This window comes from Engraulis encrasicolus, chromosome 3 (genome assembly GCF_034702125.1).
Source record: "Engraulis encrasicolus isolate BLACKSEA-1 chromosome 3, IST_EnEncr_1.0, whole genome shotgun sequence".
NCBI lineage: Eukaryota > Metazoa > Chordata > Actinopteri > Clupeiformes > Engraulidae > Engraulis > Engraulis encrasicolus.
In genome coordinates, this window is record NC_085859.1 from 3880482 (window position 1) to 3900897 (window position 20416).

General features: G+C 41.3%; 2 protein-coding genes across 2 annotated transcripts in view; one reads left to right on the top strand and one right to left on the bottom strand.

Annotated features, from left to right (window-relative positions):
* The first annotated feature begins 3427 nt into the window (after positions 1-3427).
* On the top strand, positions 3428-11154 carry LOC134445588 (uncharacterized). Its single transcript, XM_063194640.1, has 5 exons — positions 3428-3992; positions 4118-4246; positions 5776-5916; positions 6027-6168; positions 9331-11154. Exons 1-5 carry the CDS (start codon positions 3741-3743, stop codon positions 9546-9548), a joined length of 882 nt encoding a protein of 293 aa, XP_063050710.1. The 5' UTR covers positions 3428-3740; the 3' UTR covers positions 9549-11154.
* A 211-nt stretch (positions 11155-11365) lies between these two features.
* Positions 11366-20416, bottom strand: part of LOC134446461 (uncharacterized) — a 12007-nt gene continuing 2956 nt past the window's right edge. The window contains exons 2-10 of the mRNA XM_063195828.1: positions 16365-16520; positions 16142-16215; positions 15955-15995; positions 15597-15795; positions 14495-14540; positions 13994-14085; positions 13603-13713; positions 12746-13022; positions 11366-12464 (exon numbers count right to left, since the gene is read on the bottom strand). Coding sequence (XP_063051898.1) covers positions 12276-12464; positions 12746-13022; positions 13603-13713; positions 13994-14085; positions 14495-14540; positions 15597-15795; positions 15955-15995; positions 16142-16215; positions 16365-16520 — 1185 coding nt within the window. The 3' untranslated portion in view covers positions 11366-12275. The remainder of the gene's footprint in view (positions 12465-12745; positions 13023-13602; positions 13714-13993; positions 14086-14494; positions 14541-15596; positions 15796-15954; positions 15996-16141; positions 16216-16364; positions 16521-20416) is intronic.

Consider the following 20416-nt stretch of genomic DNA (forward strand, 5'->3'; position numbering starts at 1 on the left):
CTAGTGTATGAAGGACATTCTGTTGCTTAGGAGATGTGGGCAGGGTCCCTGTTTTTGTGCATCAAATCATAGCTAAATCCCACTTTGCTGTTACTGTAAGGTTTCTTTGCTAGATATTGGCCATGAAGTTATGGTAGTGTATATTGCCTTTATTCAGAGACAAGGGGTTGCACAATAGCTTTGGCATTTGTGTGTTTTTTGTTTGTTTTTGTTTTGCTTTTTACAAAGAAAGTCATTTGGCTCCTTTTGCCTTTCCACTTCCCCAGAACATCACACACAACATGTGTTGTATGGCTAAGCGAAGACATGGCTAAGCAGCCATTCTGCCAAATGATTATACGAAATGCTTTTGAATATTTGAAATATTCTGAAAAACACACCTCTCTGATTTGTCTGAAATCACCCATTTACTTCCGTTCACAAATTCAAGCCTATTGTGTCACCCATTCACAAATTCAATCCTACTGTTCCACCCTTTAAGACTGTTCAAAAGGACATTATGTTGGTACAAAGCAACAGCACTGCAAATGCAGGGCAGGGTTTCCAAATTTTGGGGTGTTTGATGCACCTCCCAGTGTTTCTCAACGGGGACGCTATTGTCCTCCACGGAGCGATGGGGAACCCTTCGTTGATAAAGCTGAGTGGCGGCGGGGCTTAATTCCCATTGGGGGACTTTTTTTCCCCCCCAATACTATGGGGGCGTTGGGAGGCTTATGATTAGGTCAAGGTGATATTGGAATGCTTATGATGAGGTCAAGGGGGAATTTGCTCAAAAAAGGTTGAGAATCATTATAGACCATCTGAAGCGCTATAAGTCTTGATGGTGTGCAGAACTTAACTTGGTGATCAACAGAACCTACAGCTCACCCTTATGACTTCCAGATACTGCTTGGAGACATGCTCCGACAGCTCAGGCCGCGGCACTAATGTACAAGAGAGCTCTTCTCCGAAGCAAAGAGGCGGAGTCTCCACTGCGCCCTCTACTGGACACAAGTAACAAAGTCAGCCAAAGCCGGGACATTCTCGGCTTTTATAAAAGCCCGGAGGTGGACTGGGCCCGCCCACTGCACTGCAGCTTGGCGGGTAATTACAATATGGAGCAAATATTGTTTTATGAAAGAATTAAAGATGCAAATGAAATAATTATCCAGTTATTGCATAAAATATTCAATTCCCTTTGAAATTCCATGATTGCGCTTATATAAGACATATATTTATGTCATTAAAAGCAGTAGATAGATCCATGAGATCATGAAATGTAGGCCTACTGATATTGTCTGTAGTCTTACCCTGGCAAGTTAGTGAAAACTAGCCTGATAAACCAGCCTAAATGTGAGATTGGGTGTCTAATTTAGTCTGGCCCTGATGAATCGACACATTGGAAGGTTGTTGAGGAACCCCCGCCCCCACAAAAACCTGGCCCGCTTTCATTCGCAACAAATCTCTGCGTTGTGATTTGTTTGCCAGATTCATGGAATTCTGGCAGAATTGGAAAATGATGCGAGGCCAGACCCACTCGCATCCAGCAGGTGGTGCTGGTTTACTAGGCTAAGTGAAAACGTGACCACATTAAGAATGACTCGTGTACAATTGATGCAGTGGTTAAACATTCCTCTATGTGCCACACCTCACTTGAAATAGATCCAAAAGGCATGGTAAGCGGGCCTTTGATTACAAAATTTAGAAATATGACATTCTTTTTGAAAATAATCTTGAAAATGAAAATAGTCTTGCAAATGGTATACGAGTCTGAAAATGGACCATTGAATTTATTAACCCATACCCACATTTTGAATTAAAAAAACCCTCAAATCTCAAGAGCCTGAATGCAGTGTACAGTATATGTGTCTCCAGGCTAAAATGGGTGAAATATTTTGAAAATGGCAGCAGTTTGCTTTTATTCACATACCAAGTGTCCCAACTTTTTTGGAATCCACTTTTTGTATGTAAAAATAAACAAATCAATGATTGGAATAGCGCAAGATGTGGGCTATGCATCTACAAGCCATATGGAAATAAACTTTTTTCATGACAACAGTTTAGCAGTTAAGGACAGTCAGGTGATAAAATGGCCAGCTCGATGTCAAGAACTGCTACATTGCAAGCACCACCACAGAAAGTAAACCAAAACATGACTTTGAATAAATGTACACATACCATTTCAGCTATTGAAACAATGTCCAAGACAGGACTTAACAGTCGTAAATACAATTCTCATCAGTTAATGTAATTAACTATTATGTGTGGTCCTTTTGTTTTTATCCTTTGCCTTTTATTGCCCCTGTCTCAACTGTGTTGAGCCGTTATTTTTTGATATTCATGAATATTCCACAAACCAATGGTTTTTGCTCAGTTTTGGCTGATGATATATTTCCTTTGTAGTATTCCCCTATATTTTGTTATTAGTTGGGGTTTGTATTACATTTTAATGCAGTAATGTTTAATTTGAAATTGTAATGGGTATTAGCTGTTAATGTGGGTTTTTATTTGTACTATATCTCACAGGTGATCCAGCTGTCGGGATCGGGGTGCAGAGGCACTTTTTAAATTTAGCTGCAGCAAGGGTTCCACATTCACAGTGGTGAGGCCCCCTTTTTTTTTGGGGGGGGGGGGGGGTTGATTACCCACAGACATACTTTAATCTTACTGCAAAGTGGTAAAATAGTTTTCTGGCAAGTGAAAATTCCAATCAGACTGTAGTCTCATTTTTGTCACTGTTTTACCGTCAGCATCAAAGTGTAATTGCGACTGCTTGTTTCATGTTGTGCCAAACATTCAGATACAGTGTTTCCCGCGGCGCTCTCTAGTCAAGGCAGCCGCCTTACAGTAGCAAACTCAGGACACCATCTTGGGAATGCTCCTCAAAAAGTAAACTGTCCAGCTTGTGCAGCTTGTCGCAAAACCTAAACTACAACTCCTACCATGCCCGATAAAAGGCTACGCTAGGAAGACCCGCCCCTCCCTCAAATCAAGAACAAGAACGAAGTTCTCTATGTAATCAAATATGGGCTATAGCTTTTAAAAATAGATCAAACGGTGTGTTGAGGGCTTCAAACTGGTTTCACAATAGTTGTGGCTGGCCCTATTGAAGGGAATGGCTTTTTAGCCTCCTGCAGCTGACTTAAAGGCTAAAACAAACTGCTTATTAAACCTTTCCTACCCTCTTTTGGCTACAAAATTTTGAGTAACTTGGAAGATTTGTTGAATCAATATTGGATCACTGCCGTTTTGTTGGCAAAACGTCTGCCTTCCTCCTCTTTGCTACACTTTGAAAATTCTCATTATGAATGTCAGGGGGGCTGTCATTAATGAAGGCATAAGCAACATTTGTGCTTTATTTGTTTGAAAAGTGTTATATTTGCAGCCTACATTCATTTATTTCTTAATTTGAAAACCAATATGCCTAAAGATACTGTATCAGATGAATTTAGCCTATGTCATTTTAAAATTTCTCAGGTGTCAAAGTCAGCAAGGCACATAACTCAACACTGCTCTAAGGGAAACTGTAGGCCCTGTGTCTGTACAATAGACACATTTTCTCCTCTCCCGTCACCGTAAACTAAATATGTATGTGTAGGCCATGTGATTTTGGCTAGTTAACCCCCCTTGCCTCGACTGCTCCTTGACCACCTTGACTAAGCAATTTCCTGCGGGAAACACTGAGATAACTTAATTGAACAATTCTGCTGCATGAGTTGTCTTAAGTGAATGTAAAATATGGTGATTTCCATTTACCAGACATGACCAACGTCACCTTGCTGTTTGAAGGGGAGGATGACCACCTCCTGCCTTCCACTTCTGAGTCTATAATAGACATTGATCTATTCATTGTCGCGGGGAGGATCATAGGACATTCGTTCCTACATGGTGGCCCACCACTGTATGGCCTAAGTGAGGCCGTTGTTCAGATGGTCGTGCAGGGGACCGCAGACATGTCTTCAATGACCGTGCGTGACGTTGCTGACTTTGATTTGAGGGGCACGATCAAAATGGTAAAAAGTTCCTCAGCTTTTCTTTTGCTGCATTATCATGAAGTAGTTTGTCAGCAGTGGAATCAATATACTGTTTGTGTATTTGAAACTAACTTTGTTTTAATGTTTCAATGTAACGTTTTAAGTTGGATGGAGAGGCTGAATTGACCGGCGCTGAGGTGGACCAGATCAACCAACTGGCCCTTTCCTGGGATCTTCCGCCGCTGTCCTCAGGGAACCGACAATACTTGTATCAGAAGCTATTAAAACATGCGGTGAGAACTAGGTTCAGTCTGTGTCAAATAATCATAGGTTTCCCTCGGTTCTTTGCCCAAACTTGACAAAGAGCTTTGTTCTCAAGGACGCAAAGGAACAACTAAAATCCTCTTTCTTTTGTTTATTAAAAGCAGGGTTGGTTAGGTTGAAAATCTTCTAAGAGACAAAAAAAAACATTTGATTTAGTTGACTTTGAACTTTCACAAATGAAAGACATTAGGCCTACTGCAAACACAATTAAGTAAATAGTGCAAGCTAATTGTAAATTTATGCCAATTGGAGTTATGTTTAACAGTTCTCCCGATGAAACAAGATCAAAAACTTGCCTCAAGTCTTGTTAAGAGTCCAGCACAAATATCCACTTAACATGCGTAAAAACATAAAAATGTGGATGTCTCGCATCCTACCGAGACCTAGCACATCACAAGGCCGATCTGGAACTGCAGGCTGATTGATTGGATGTTGGATCAGCCCGCCCGTGGGAGTCTGATTGTTAATTGTATCCGTGGGTGTTATTACCCGCCGTCAGGTGGCAGCTGCAGCTGGGTGTTACAGCTGGGTGCTGTGGTATTGGATCCTGGGAGTGTGGGGTGTCTACTGTGCCCTGGTGACCCATAGCAACTGGTTAAAATCAGTTGAAAACAAGTGTTAAGTGGCCAACACGGAACTGCTGTGACGTTCACTTCCACGATTCCAAGCATATTCCATTCATTATGGTTTGAGATGCTTGTGAGGCTTTGAGCTTCGTCTTGCCAGTGTATGACCTCTAAGTTGATCCACTACCAAGGCAAGGACTCTGTTTCGAGAAGTTTGAGCACTCTGCACTCTATGCCACCTATTGGTTTGGAGGTCTGGAGCTTAGACATTAGTGAATGCTGTGAATGATGTGTTTGTAAAGGCTGTTTTCTAGGCATATGGGACAGTTGGTCAGCCAAGTAATGGTACATGCAGTTGAGACCATGTTACTGGGAAACGCTAATTATTTGCACTGCTAAGAGTTCAAGGTACACTGTGCAGGAAATGGTCAAAAAAGGTACTGCAACTATGCTGCTCATTGAAACAGGGTTGCCTATAGCCAAATTTGATCTTTTCATGAAGACTAAGTAATAAACTAATATTTTCTATTATAGCACAAGTACAATCGTTTTTGCAGCTAAAAAAGGCTATTTCTGGAAATTTAAAATGGCGGACCATGGAGAACATCCCTCTTTTCATGTATGAAAAGAGCATTTTTTTTAGTCATAATGAATACTTAGAATTTGATGGTGGTGGTAAGTATTCATGAAAAAGGTAACATTAGTGAATGGGTATCATGAATTCTGGAAATAAACAACTAAAAATCTTGCACGGTGTACCTTTAAGCTATGTCGCACTTACTGTATGTATATTGCTTCATTCTGGGGACATTTTTGAAATCTTGATTGGCGTTATGGTCACAAAGAATGGAAAGATAGAAAAACATTAGGAAAGTAGTATTTGACAAAATGCAAGTATATTAAAGGTTTATTGAATTCTCTGGCTTCCCCAGGTGCTAGTGAGACGTTCCAGGCAGGTTAAACAAATCCGGAAGGGCTTGAAGGAGACCAATGTGCTACCTATGCTAAAGGAGAGGCCAGACACAGCTGAGGTGTTGTTCCCCAGGGCCGCTAGTGCGGTCCTAACTGCACAGGTAAGAACAGACTGTGACATGTTTTGGGTTGAATGTACTGTGTAAACAATGTAGGGCAGTGTTGGTAATGAGTTTTTTCTTTTCTTTTTTTTTCTCCCCCTTCTCCCAAGGCAATATTGAGCCATGTTGTTTGGCCAGGGAAAGACGACGACTCCAACAGTGAGTCAGACAGAGACTCCGACAGCAACACGGACTCCTCACCCAAGAAAGACTGCCGAGCTGAAGAATTTTTGCGGAGATTTATTGAGACAGGTGGGTACACCACGCTCAACTGTGTGGGGGGGGGGGTGCACGACTGTTATATTCGGTTTCGGGGATTAATTGGGATGAATTATTATTCAGTTTCGGCCGCAAATTTTCATTTCGGTGCATCTCTACTGTTAAGCTTTTTTTCTCTCATGCGTTACTGTCACTCAGAAACGGCAACGTTGGCGGCTTTCTCTTGTTGTTGGTGCTGCGCATTTAACTTCAAGTTAGAGTACTCCAAACGCCCAGAAGACATGCTTAAGTTATAAGGGATATGGTTTGGTTTGTGACGATGAGGGCATTTTAGATACGATGCATCCCACGTTTGTTTGCATTTTTTACCAATGCAGACGTTTGCAAATCGATGCAACACCATTGCACCAGGTAGTGTTTTCCGATGCGCATCGGTGCATCTTACCAGTGGATAATGTTCCCTGAGGTGATTTGAATTTTCTCTTGGCATGTGGGGTAGTCACCATGGATGCTCGCCACCACTACTGATTCGCCATTTGGGTCCTCCACCAGTTGAGGCCGGACTAGGGTGATAACACTGCCTGAATCCAGAAGGGCCTCAGCATCTTGTCCCATGACTTTAACTGGGAAGTGAGGTGCCAACTTGTCTCTTTCGGTCTATCCTGTTGTGAGGTATTCACACGGGAAGGATGACAACGTTTTGTTGGCAGTAGGCATCAATATATCTCTCTCAGGGCAGTCCTGACCTTACCATTGGCTCACCTTTGGCTGCATTTTCTGCCTTCTTCACTAGCCCAATATTGTTGAAAACCCCAGGTCAGGTCCTCCTTGATGTTAAAGTGATGCTGTCCCATTTTTAAAAATAGGTTTATTTTAGGTTAAATGATTAGGTTCTGGGTACTTTTCTCCTGTACTTTCAACCTTTCTCTGGGTTTGGCACTACACATTTTACCTCCAAGCCGCCAGCTGGTCTCATAGGACTTAATGTTAACTGCTAGCTTGGAGGTTAAATTTGGACCGCCGTACTCAGAGAACAGCAGGCAGTTCAGGAGAATGGTAAACCCCAATCATTTAACTCGAGGAGAAGTGTAAAATAAGCTTATTTCCAAAAATGGGACAGCATCACTAACTCCCAGGAGGCAGAAGTCTGATACCCTCTCCACACACGCATACACACACGCTCGGTCACTAGTGGCTGGATGGCAGTCCTCTTCCTCCTGAAATTCACAACAAGTTCCTTGGTCTTGGCAGGTTTCTTACTCTGCATCACCCGACCAAACGCTCTACCTCACCTCTGTAGGCAGACTCATCTCTTTTTCGAGATCCTGGTCATTGTAATGGGGGCAGGTGTTTGTTTACATTTCAAGATTTTTTTTAAATTTATTTCCAAAAACATCCAAAAGGTTATGCACCACCAGCGGACACCTAGCAAACAGCAATGCCTTTTGGGAAAATATTCGAAGTAGGTCTATGTTAAGACTTTTTTTAAATGTTAACAAAATCTGCCCCATTAGAATAGCTCAGATCTCGGAAAGGACTGAGGCGAAAGATGTGGCATCACCAGGTGCTGACAAGTAAAGGGTAGCGTGAGCAATACAACAGCATATCGAAATTGACTGAACTGGCCCTTTAACACACAGCCCTGCGGCAAGCCAGTGTTGAGGTTGAGGACCATGGAGGTGTGATAACCTACAACTATTCACTGGGAGGGGGCTGTTAAAGTCCCTAATCCAAAGGAAGGTGGAGTGTGGTTTGACAATGCCTGATAGTTAGTCCACCCATCTGCTGGGGAGGATGGTGATCAAGGCAGAGCTCTGTAGCATTTTGACCACAGGAGTGAGTGCTACTGGCAAACTAAGCACATGTGTCATGCCTCTTGTTCAGATGTTGAAGGGTGGCACAATATGCTTGAAATTTTGAATGGCAGTGGAGGGGCTATTTTAGCAAAATCCTTGAAAAGTGTTTACTAGAAATGCACCGGATCGTAGGATAGTAGGGTTTTTCACAGGGTCCAGGTCCGTCTGGATCTTAAGCAGTGGATCCGGTATCTGGCAGGATCCTAAAAATCAGGATCTGGTGCATCTCTAGTTTTTATATAGCCTAGGCTTTTCAGTCTTTCACAACCCCTATCGCTGCATGGAGTGAAAGCCCTTTGGAAGCAGCCGTCAATGAGTCTAAAAAGTAGTTTCAGCCGACGTAATAAAAAGGGCTCACGCGTGCGAGTAGGCTATGTGTTTCAACACTTTCGTAAGATCCGGTATCCGGTTCCGGATACGGCAGGACCTTAAGCAGTGTAATCAGGATCCGGTGCATCTCTAGTTTTTACACTATTTTGGTCAAAACTAGTAATGAGAATCATGTGTGGTAGTAATGAGAATCATGTGTGGAAGAATGCTCCAGTTCCCTTTCCACTTTCCCACATTTGAAATTCTCCGTACCTGTTTATTAGTTCCCTTTCCGCTTTCCCACATTTGAAATTCTCCGTGCCTGTTTATTAGAGCCTTCCTTGAGAAAGGCTTTTGGCCCCATTTGCTAATCTTTTAGCCATGTTTGAACACCCATGTAGCCATTATTTAGCCATTTTTGGGGGTTCTGATGTCTTGGGGAAGTGGAAGGGCAACTGAAGCATTCTTCCAAATGACTGTCCGTGCTGTTTTTGATCAAAACAGTTTCAAAATACACTTTGCACAGTTTTGGATAAAAATCCCCATTCACTACATTCAAAATTTCAAGCCTATTGTGCCACCTTTTACACCAATCAAATTTGGTAGAAATTTACAAGGGAGTTATGCAAGAGCAGAGTGGGATATTGCAAAGTTTTCATTTTCAAGGGGCGTGTGATGCACCATAGTGCAGACTCCTCAGGATAATGTCAAAAGATGGAGCGTTGGTGGTGATATCCAGGTATCACAATCACGACTTTGATTACCCTTCACTGTATACCAAAGTGTGTTCTCGAGGTTGAAGTAGTTGGGGACCTTAGTTTACACCTTCTTCAGCTTTCATTTTTCATCGGGTTAATCAATAACTAACATGTCTAAACTCAGCCATCCAAGTGCCTACAACTCTACTGTTTTGATAACTTAGCCTGGGTGAAGGAGAATATTCACAGACCGCAAGGCCAGGTAAAAGGAATGCTTGCTCCCATAACAACTCATGCATGCATGAATGTATTGTTTTATCTCCCAATTGCAGCCTCTGCAACTTCTCTCCTGCAATTGGTGCAGTTCTGGACGGGATGGAATATCCCGACGGGGACCATGACTGTCAAGATCGAGGCGGAAGGATTGCTTAAAGCGTCAACTTGCTTCACAACTCTATATGTACCTGGGCACTTCCAGAAATACCATGATTTTTACAACCATGTTGCATACTGTATTTCTACAAGCAACTCTGGCTTTGGCCAAATTTAAAATCATACTGCCAGTTCACATTTTAACAGCTGCCTAGTTAATGTTTTACAATTTTAATAATACGTTTACAATAGAATTATAGTTGCATACAGTGTTTCACATTATTATGCAAATGACAATTTTCACTGATTTACCCTACTAATCAATGAAATGAGTCATCATAATTTGCATTCAAAAATATTTCAATTGTATTCTAATGGCTGATGACTTGAAAGTTATGACTGTCATTTTATTGATTATTAGGATGAATCTGTGAAAAGTGTAATTTGATAATAATGTGAAACACACTGTAAATAGATAGTTAAAGGTACACTGTAAGATATTTTGGGTGTTTTTTTTTTTTCATTTATACTACCCATTCACTAATGTTACCTTTTTCATGAATACTTAAATTTTGATGTTGGTGGGAAGTACAGGTATTCATTATGACTGGAAAAATTGCCCTTTTCATACATGAAAAGTAGGATCTTGTCCATGGTCCATGAATTTCCAGAAAACATTAGTTTATTACTAAGTAAACTGTCACGAAAAGATCAAATTTGGCAATAGGCAACCCAGTTTCAATGCATAGTTGCGGTACCTTTTCGACAATTTCCTGCACAGTATACCTTTTAAACTAGATTTTGGGCAGAACAGTTTCAATGAGCGGCATAGTTGAAATACCTACTCTGGCCACCAACAAAGCACGTTTCATGTTTGAATTTTGAAGTTTGTGAACTCTACAGGGATCTGTACTTTTCTGTAGCAGCAATTTAAAAAAGTCTGACCAGCACTTCTTTATTGGCTGTAATGTTGTAGAACAGGCAGTGTTTATATTAATCGATTTCACCATATTGTTGTGCGGGCATCTTGAAAGCCCCTTACGTTTACAAATTAAGTTGCTGTCCTGTCAATAAAAAGCTCATCTGTTTACAAAAAAAAATGGAGATTGGCTGATTCACTAGTCACATGACTCAATGCGTCAGCACAAACCGCAGTAAACTGACAGCTGCGCTGCTTCTCTCACACCAAGATGCAATTGCCTCTTTCTCTCAAAAGAAATATGATGAGTGCTTCAAATGTCATCTTTCAAATTTGAGTTTATTTATCGTCAAGGATGGGCATGTCGCGCGGCCTACGTCTATTAAGGTGTTGAGCGCACCACACAACCTCACAACCAAAACCAAATCGAATGTGACTCATGGTTGCAAAGCTGTCACCGGAGACATACACTTGCTACACACAGCCTACGGTTATTGAGGGTTATACATTTCTTCAGACCATGAGAGTTACGGCAGCAAAAAAAAACAAAAAAAAAAACACGTAAGCTACATGCTTTTTCTCCCTTTCTTTGTTGATAAAGTCCGTTAATGGTGTGTCAATGAGCTTAACAAGAATGCAACGTCATGCTGTGAATGGAGGGGAGCATTTCATTTTGACGCTGAAAAAAGAAAGAAAATCAATCCGATCTGTCAAAAATTGGCCATACTAAATGCAACGATCAGGAATATTCTGGAAAAGAAAGAAACTACTGGGGTACTGAGTAACAAATATTGAAGTGGTTGGTCAAGGAAAAATAGCAATGGTTGATGACGGAAATTCTGTGAGGGCTACAAAGAAAGCCAACCCCCCCCCCCCCCCCCCAAAAAAAATAGACAGTTCGTGGGGGTTGTATTGCATTTACTGTTTATGGAAGAATCCGGAAGCAGAGATACAGAGGCCTTACCACTCATGCAAAACAGTCATCAGTAATAAGAATCTGAGGACCAGATATAAATGTGCAGAGATGATCCACAAAAGCTCTAGGACACAATCTTGTAGATTTATGAGACCTTGATTAATCTCTACCAAGTCTAAGAAAGGCCTAAGTATGGGGAAAGAAATGAACTTCTAATGGAAAAATCAGACAAGCTCATCTGTGAAGAATAGGAAAAGTAATGTCATGACCTGGGCATGCATAACTGCTTCTAGAACAATGTCCTTAATTTTTAATGATAATCTAACGGACCATGGTAACAACCGAATGATGTGTTCAGATGCATTTTGCCTGCCAATCTATGGACAAATGCAACCAAACTAATTGGGAAGATTTTAATCATGCAGCAGGATAATAGGACAAAACACTCTGCCAACAAAATGTAGGCCTTAATCAGGGGGTGGGGGGAGTGAAAGGTTTAGCTGTCCAAATCAATTACTTGACCTTTAGCAAGTAGAGAAGGAATTTCACCTCCTGGAGAAACGAGTAAATAAAAAAAAAAAACATCAAAACAAAGAAAGAAATAGAAAGAAATTACAGTAAAAGTCAGCAAATTGCATCACAAATGATGAATACAACATTTGGTGATGTCCATGGCTAGCAGGGTTGAGGAAGTTGTTGCAAAAGAAGGATACACCACCAACATTTTATTTTCCTTTAAAATGATCTGTTCCAATACTTTTGCTCATCTAAAAAATGGTGTGGTGTCACAAAAACAGGCATAAATCCAAAAGTATTTAACATATCTACATTTCAACACCAGCAAATAAATGCTGACATTCTGAACTTTTATTTCATATACATCGTTTCGTCTCAAACCCAAATGTCTTTGATGGACAACAAAAACAAAATAAATTGTCTTGCTGTTCCAAGTGTTCTGGACTGTCTTACCCTAAGTATTTTGTATGTTAAGTGACTGTTCATAGGGGGAAGGGGTAGCCGACCTGCGTATCCTCGTTGCATCTTGTTGTAAACTGCATCTCAGTTCAACCTCAGACGTTGACCACATTCTCGACATGGTGGACAACTGCAGAGTAAATGTCTGCCCCAAAGTACTGCGATGGACCATTGGGGTCAAAAACCTGCCACAGGTTTTCAATGTTGAGTGGAGTCACCAGCTCAGGCACGTGCACTCCATCACCTGCCATTTCTGTGACGTCTATGTCTTGCATATGGATTTCCTGAAAATGCATATAATGCAAATGATTAAAAGTTCAAGGACTTTGCAAAACAGGTGTGGTGGCGCTTTGAGTTATTGGGCCATTTAAGTTCTTTTTTTAGCAGTTACAGTGGCACAGAACTTAACATGCAATAGGCTATGTGTACCCGCAACAGGGGTAAGGAAGGATATTCTGACTGTTCATTAGGCTTTACTGTAAGCTTGCTTTTAATGATTCCCAAATTAATCACATTTCATGCTGTGCAGTAGCCTAGCGGAGATGCCCTACTGTTGCTCTCTTACCTCAATATTGTCAGGGGGGGCTACAGTGTTCTGCCTCATGCCAATGGCCCACAGTTGATTTGGCGTGAGATTTCGCTCGCTGCGGATGGGGTGGTTGTTCCACCCTTCTGTGAAAGTGTCGAGACAGTGCTGTATTCTGGGCAAGAAAACAAACTGGGCGCAAAACAAGTGAGAAGAATTTGATGGGTCAAGCAGGCTATCCTCCTCCAGGCTGTGTAGGACATGATAGAAGTTGGAGGTCACAGCGGTCCAAACATCACGCCACAGACGCTCTATCCTTTTGGGGGGGGGGGGAATCAAAAATTTGAATTCTGGCAACAGCTTTAGCTGCGAACAAAATTGTGAGTACATGATATTCCTGTTACATTAGCAGCACTTATGCTTTAGAACCGGGGTCCCCAAACTAAGGCCCGGGGGCCGGATATGGCCCGCCAGGCCCCTTTGACCGGCCCTCCACCTCTCTGCATCTCACCATTTGAACTGGCCCAAAGAAGCAGTCCTCACAGAAAAAATAAATAATGATAACATTTATTTTTTAATATTTTGTTTTGTTTATGAACAGGCCTTCCAACAGTTTGTACTTTTCATTAACCTAGTGTGAATCAGCAGAGGTTTCTTGTCTGGTATCTCACTTCTTTTGCAAAGTACTCACTTCTTTTGCAAATCATTTGTAATGATGAAATATTTAGTGCTACAAAATTATGGCTATACAGTGGCCTATACAGCCCACATGATTGATCCCGGCCCCTGATCACGGTCAGGAACGATAATGTGCCCCCCAGAGAAAAAAACGTTTGGGGACCCCTGCTTTAGAATTAGGCATATGTTTAGAATTCCCAAATCATTAAACTCCTTGCCTCTGATTGTGTACACTTTTGCCCGACATGAAGCTCCCTCTTCCACAGCCACGGACGGAAAACATGTAGCGGGCTATTTCTACGTTTTCGACGCCTTGGTCCCCCCTGACCCTTGACGTGTTCGAAGAAACAAAGTGGCATTATGAGACTGCAGATAAAACGGACAGATATTTTTGTTCTGAAGAACACACACACACACAGATAAAACGGACAGATATTTTTGTTCTGAAGAACACACACACACACAGATAAAACGGACAGATATTTTTGTTCTGAAGAACACACACACACACACACACACACACACACACACACACACACACACACACACACACACACACACACACACACACACACACACACACACACACACACACACACATCTGGTTACCTAGATGGGCAGCCGTGATTGTCAACAGCCTCAAGGAAAAACTGAAGTGCTGTTGTTGCCCTGTTGTTGTTGGCAATGTGTAAGTACAGGACCTATCACAACCGGTGAAAAGAGACAGTCAGTCCCGCCCCTGATCTAGGGTTAGGGTTAGGGTTAGATCGTTAGATCTCATATTTTATTTCTGCTTTTGCAGAAGGATTAACATGAACAACATCATAATGAATAACATCACATCACTCCAGCATAACCACTCCTTCCGTTCATATACAACCAACTGTACCAAGTTTCGTTCTAGTCCCGTGACCTTAGTTATTGGCTACTCAGCTTAGAATCTGGCCTTATGATGCCATCTACTGGTCACAATGTGCAACAGCACGATTAAACTAAAACACACAACTTCTAACAGGGCAACAAAAAGACAGAGAATGAGAAAAAGAGAATAACAAAAGGACAAAAATGGGGGGTCCACTAACACACACCATCATAGTTGTAACTTGTTACCTTTCTTGAAAATCCATCAATTCCTCCAAAGATCACCATTCCGTATCTGTAACATGGAACAATTTATTAAAAGCAATTCACGTCTTCATGTCATCACTGTCTGGGGGGAACGGGGAGTAGAGTAAGGTAATAAACTTAAATATTGCAACTTAAATTTCTTGACTGGGATGAACTGTGTTGCATTCCTCCAGAAAGTGATTGGAAGACTGAGTATGTTCACATTTTTCCATGGTTTATTTTTAGAACATTTTTGTTTTTTCAATGCAAATAAACAAAAGGTACAATTAAAACACAATTCACTGCAATCAAACCCCCAACCCCCCTCCCACCCAAGTCCAGACTGTGCCAACAACAACAACAAAAACAACAACTAGGATTGACAACAACGACAAAGAAAAACACACAAACAAAACATAAAAACCAGAAATGGGGGTGGGGGGTGGTATGGTCTTACGCCATGTCTAAGGATTCAACGTAGGACAGAAAGGGCATTATCAATTTTTGACACAGCTCCTCTCTTTAGATGCCTGATCTTTTCCAATTTGGAAAAGAACAGGACATCTTTAATCCAAAGGGAGTGTGAGGGAGGGCGTTGAGATTTCCAATAAATTAAAATTAACCTCCTAGCTAAAAGAAACAGAAAAGCAGCAAAGTCTAATTTAGATGAAGATATCTTGATGGTGTCAGGGAGGACTTCAAACAAGGCTGGTATGGGACATGGGTCTAATTCTATTTGCAGCATCTGAGACAGAAGAGAATTTAGAACACCAGAATGTATGTAAAGAGGGACATGTCCAAAACATATGCACAAGAGTGCCGCGGTGTTGGCAGCATCTATCACAAAGTGGATCAGTGTTAGGATAGACACGGGACAGTCTAGCTTTCGTCCAATATACACAGTGCAAGAGTTTGCATTGAATCACCCCGTGCCTAGCACACACTGAAGACGAGTGGACACGGCCAAGGATCTAATCCCAGACCATTGTCAAAATCCATTCCCAAGTCTTAAGACCAGAGTTCAAGTACAGTTTCGTCAGAAGAAGAGCAGTGTGATAGTATAGTTGTAAATAACATATGTTTGCCATAAACGACATAAACTAACCTGATTAATTTGTGGTTTGTGTCCACATGAAGTAGTGAGAGAGGAGCTGGGACACTATAGGTCCTTCTCACAACACATCCCAGCCTCATCATTCTCTGCACTACTCCAATGCCATCAACCCGATGCATAGATTCCCACACCCTTGACCACTGGACCCTGTGCCCTAAAGACATCAGCTGGCCCTTTACCATCCTGGTACCTATAAAAAGAAAGAAAAGAATCACTGGAGATTTAGAACAGGCGAAGACACTGATTATGGGACCGACAATAGTGAACTCCTGAAGTGTCTGGAAATTGTTTTTAATATGCAAATATGTTTTATAATAATAATATCAGCAAATTGAATTCGACAAAGTGCTGGGTCCATTTTCTGTAAGTTTCTGGCTGTTGACCCTGCAGCTGACCCATGGACACCGGAGGAGATGCAACAGGCAGCAATGCCCACCAGGTTTTAACATCTACCTGTATAATCCTCAAGTATCTTTGCCAATTGTGACGCATCACCATTATCAACAATTGCCAACAATTTCAACAGCCTCCATTACTCTAATTCAGCTGTTCTTCTGTTGTCAAGGTGGTCATTCAAAATCGTGAGCAGCTGGAGAATAGCATTGTGTACCTAAACAATATGGGTCTCAATTATTTGTTGAATGAAATATCAAACTTGAACAATTATTATTTCTGTAATGTGTACACGTCATAAAATGTTGTGCACCTGTGTTTGTGGAGGAGCCATATCATTATTTAGAATAAAGACCTGAAACTTACCTCAGGTGAAATACTGATGTAGGAGCCCAGTGAAGCAATTAAGTGCGAATCGCTTCTGCACACAAAGTCCACATAATCCAGGTCCAAGGGCTGCCTTTCCAGTGCCTCCTCCAACCTTGACTGTAATCTTGACAAAATATATCTTTCCACCATCTCCTGAAAAAGGGTCCAACATTGTCATGTTCACTTACAGCACAGGGCATTAACACTATGCATACAGTAGCCTGACATGATACATGTGCTGAACAGTAGGGCAAGGCAAGGCAAGGCAGTTTTATTTGTATAGCGCATTTCATACATAAATGCAATTCAATGTGCTGTAAAGAAAAGGAAAATTAAGAAGGAAAAATAAAAAAATAAAATAAAATAAAATGAATGCATAATAAAAAGATGTAAAAAGATAAAAGCAAGAAATAAAGGAAATAAGTATAATTGGTAAAAATATCAAAAACTCTAAGAGAATGCTTCAGAGAACAGCTTTGTCTTAAGTCTGGTCTTAAAACTGTCAACAGTAGGGACATTTTTACTTCCTCAGGAAGCTGATTCCAAAGCTTTGCAGCATAGTAACTGAAGGTCGCCTCACCACCCTTTGTTTTGACATTAGGTAAAATCATCATCATCAGTTTTGCTTCAAAGACCTTAGATGCCTAGTTGGTTTGTAGAATTAGACAGTAGAATTAGATGCAGAAGGCCCAAAAAGCTGCAGCAGATAAAACTTTTTTTTTTAAGTGTGAAGTCACCCAAATTGGAAAGAAGACTGGTCTACAACTACATGACATGCATACCAAGACTTCACTGGACATATAGTCCGCTATGTCGGTCGTCCCCCCCATAGCCTACTAATTATGTGTTACAGCAATGTACCAAGATGATCCACATCCAACTGTAGGCCTACTAGATTCTACAAGATACACTGGCTTAAGAGAGTGTAGAGAGCATCTGGCGTGACTGACACCACCCTAAATTTGTGGAGCAGACAGTGTTTGTTCTTTTTTGTGTTATTGTTTGTTTTTTTGTTTGTTCGGGGGTTATTTACATTAGATTTTCGTGAACATGAAACCATACAGGGCCTAACTGAATCAATAAGGGAGTTCGTGATGAAGCAGCGCAAATTTTGCTAGGCAGCGGGCATGCGCACTTTGCCAGTTTGATGCATTCTGGTTAGAAAACATGCGAAAATTCTAACCAGAATGCATCAAACTGACAAAGTGCGCATGCCCGCTGCCTAGCAAAATTTGCACTGCTTCATCACGACCGTGCCTATTATACCATCCTGCTGTGGGCACCCTGAACTCCAATATGCACACTCCCGTCCTCCACTTGCTTTAGGCTTCGCCCTGCCTCCTGGCCCCTCCTCCGTGGAGAAAACAATTAACTTTCCCAGCTGTCAGCCTAGCCACAACAACTTTTGGGGTACTGTTTTTCATTCACCATCCCAAATGCAAATGAGAAAATGACATTAGAAGTGTGTTTTTTTTTGTTTTTTTTTTTTGTTAAATCGCTTGTTTGCAATGTTTGATTACCAAATGACATAAGATTTAAGTACAACTCCAGACCGAAAGGGCATGAAACTAGTGAGTCCCGCTCTGGGGTACTAGGTAGGCCTACAACCCAAATCCCGCCCATCCGGACCGACACGGCGTGAAGCTAGTGAGTCCCCTAAACTTTGCACGTTTGATTCTGCCACCTGCCAACAGGAGATATGTTGAGTCACAGACCTAGTGAGTTCCGTGTGCAGGGATCAAGGAGGAAACTACCGTAATCCTCTAGAGCTAATTGCTAATGTCGCAGAACAAACATTGCGGACGGTCGCGTTCCTCCTGAAAGCCTACACAGAAGAGTCGCATGTAAGTGTGTGCCGTCTAACGGTGTTTAAACATATATTCTTTGGATTTTGTTGATTTGTAGAACGTGTAGGTTTGGTGTGGGGTATTTTGTTCTTGTTGTTAATGTTGGCGAGTTGCATCGCCTCGCCATGGTTCGGTACTCTGGCGCTAGTTAGCACGACAAGTTTCTTGACAAGAAATTGGCGAAAGGTGAGCGTTAGCTAACCATTTCATCTGTAATAATAGTTATGATTTGCGTAACAGTTCTTGTGTCAGATGGTTGCATTGGCTGTTTCTGCCGAACCTAAGTAAACTAAAATGCTAAATTTGGCCAGGTGTGTCAATGTATGTAGGCCCTATTATTTCTTAGATGAAATTGTTGTTTCACGACTTGCTCAGCTCCTCAATTACCGGTAATTAAATTACCCGTAGCTCTAAATCAAACAAACCCACGGCATCCCATGATGGTCCCTGTATCATTAATGTTTTATTAAAGAAAATTCGAAACCAATCAACACCAATTCATTCGATCGGATTTTGTGTATTAGCAGACATCCCAAGTTCCAAAAACTCATTTCAATGAGATACATATCGAGCCTCGACACCCCCGACAAACAAAACAGCATTCATGTTTAAACATTTAAGTTCATGTACTTTCATAGAACACCTGCCTAGTGCCTACTATTTTTCCTTCTGCTGGGCGTCCTGCTACGAAGTGTGCTCGTGCAATCTATTTGAAGTATTCCACGCATGTAGCATGAGTCATATAATCTTTCTCTGCCCTGCATTGCCGATTGTAATAATCCGCTAACTTGCATAACATTAGTCTAGAATCAGGGATATTTTATCTGACTCATGGGCATCAGGGAGCCACTATCAAAATCAGGGAGACTTGGGATGTCTGCAGCATTAGTTGCGCAGTAATTTATGTGTATTTTGTTTGTAGGCGCACAAAGGTGCATGTGACTTGTTTTTCCCGTAATTTCACTAATAACCACATTCATTCTTTCATTCAGACTTCTATCTGAACTATATCAATGAGGGAGGATGTACAGGTTCGGGTGGAGAACGCTATGGTGGGGGAGCAGCAGAGTGGTCCAGTACAAGGAGATGATGCATCACAGTCTTTTAAAAGTGAGCTTTCTCTTAACATCAATGTCCCAAAACATGTATTGATACTAAATCCATTGCTGGTTGAAATTACATGTAGGCCTACCTTCCAGAGTGGATTTGACAGACATTTCTCTTTATTTGTTTTGTTCTGTCACCATCTTTCATCAAAATGATACCTGAAGCCTACACTGAAACCTGAAAGTCACTGAAAGTAAATGTATCTACTGAAAGTTAATGCACAAAAATATGAAGTCGCATGCATGTGTTTTTGTAGTTATGACCGTATGCGTTTTAACCCCTTTTTGTGCTTTTGTGTATTGCTTTATTGTTGTAACTCAGTAGTATAGGCCTATCCTTGGTAAACTTGTGCTCCCTTATTCTTTGCTTATTCTGCTTGTGATGTGCACGGCCGTCCTCATGGACAGTGGGGTATGGTACAGACCTAGAAATGTCCAGAAATGGCATTTTCAGCTGCAAAAACGCACTGTACTTTGGTCATATTAGTACATATTCGTCTATTTTGTAAATCTTCATGAAAAGATCAAAATTGGCAACATGCAGCACAGTTTCAATGAGGAGCATCATAGTTGCAATGCCTATTCTGGTAACCATCTTACAGTGTACCTTTTAATGAATGAAAGGCACTGTTTTTTTCTGTCTGGGCTTGTACTGTTACCATAGTTATAGTTTGAGGTGCGGCAGGCAGCAATGCCCGGCAGGTCTTAACAGCTACCTGTATAATCCTGTAGGTGTAATGAATTGTAGAAATCTTACAGAAAATGAATGAAATCCATTTTAATAATGTTGTCTTCCCAGTAGGGATGGGCATAATTAATCGATTAACCGATGATTGATCATTTAACATTCAGTCAAGGAAATTAATTTTCACAGACGAACCGTAAAAAAAATCTTAATGTAGGTCATTAGTGCATATCCTCCATGCAATGCATTTTGCTGTGACACCTACATAATTTGGGCTCGTTTGCGCATTGCTCACCAGTTCAGGTTTAACTTTTCTTCATAATCACTTAACACTTGTGTTGTTAATAAAAACAAATCCGCGAAGAAAAACACGTTTTTTTATTTTTGTTATACAAGAGTATAGGACATGAT

Bases quoted from the DNA above. Each gene is read 5' to 3' on its own strand.
- LOC134445588 (XM_063194640.1), top strand. From the start codon at position 3,741: ATGACCAACGTCACCTTGCTGTTTGAAGGGGAGGATGACCACCTCCTG. The intron at 3,993-4,117 runs GTAAAAAGTTCC...TAACGTTTTAAG, and splicing joins TGAGGGGCACGATCAAAATG to TTGGATGGAGAGGCTGAATT. The intron at 6,169-9,330 runs GTGGGTACACCA...TCCCAATTGCAG, and splicing joins GCGGAGATTTATTGAGACAG to CCTCTGCAACTTCTCTCCTG.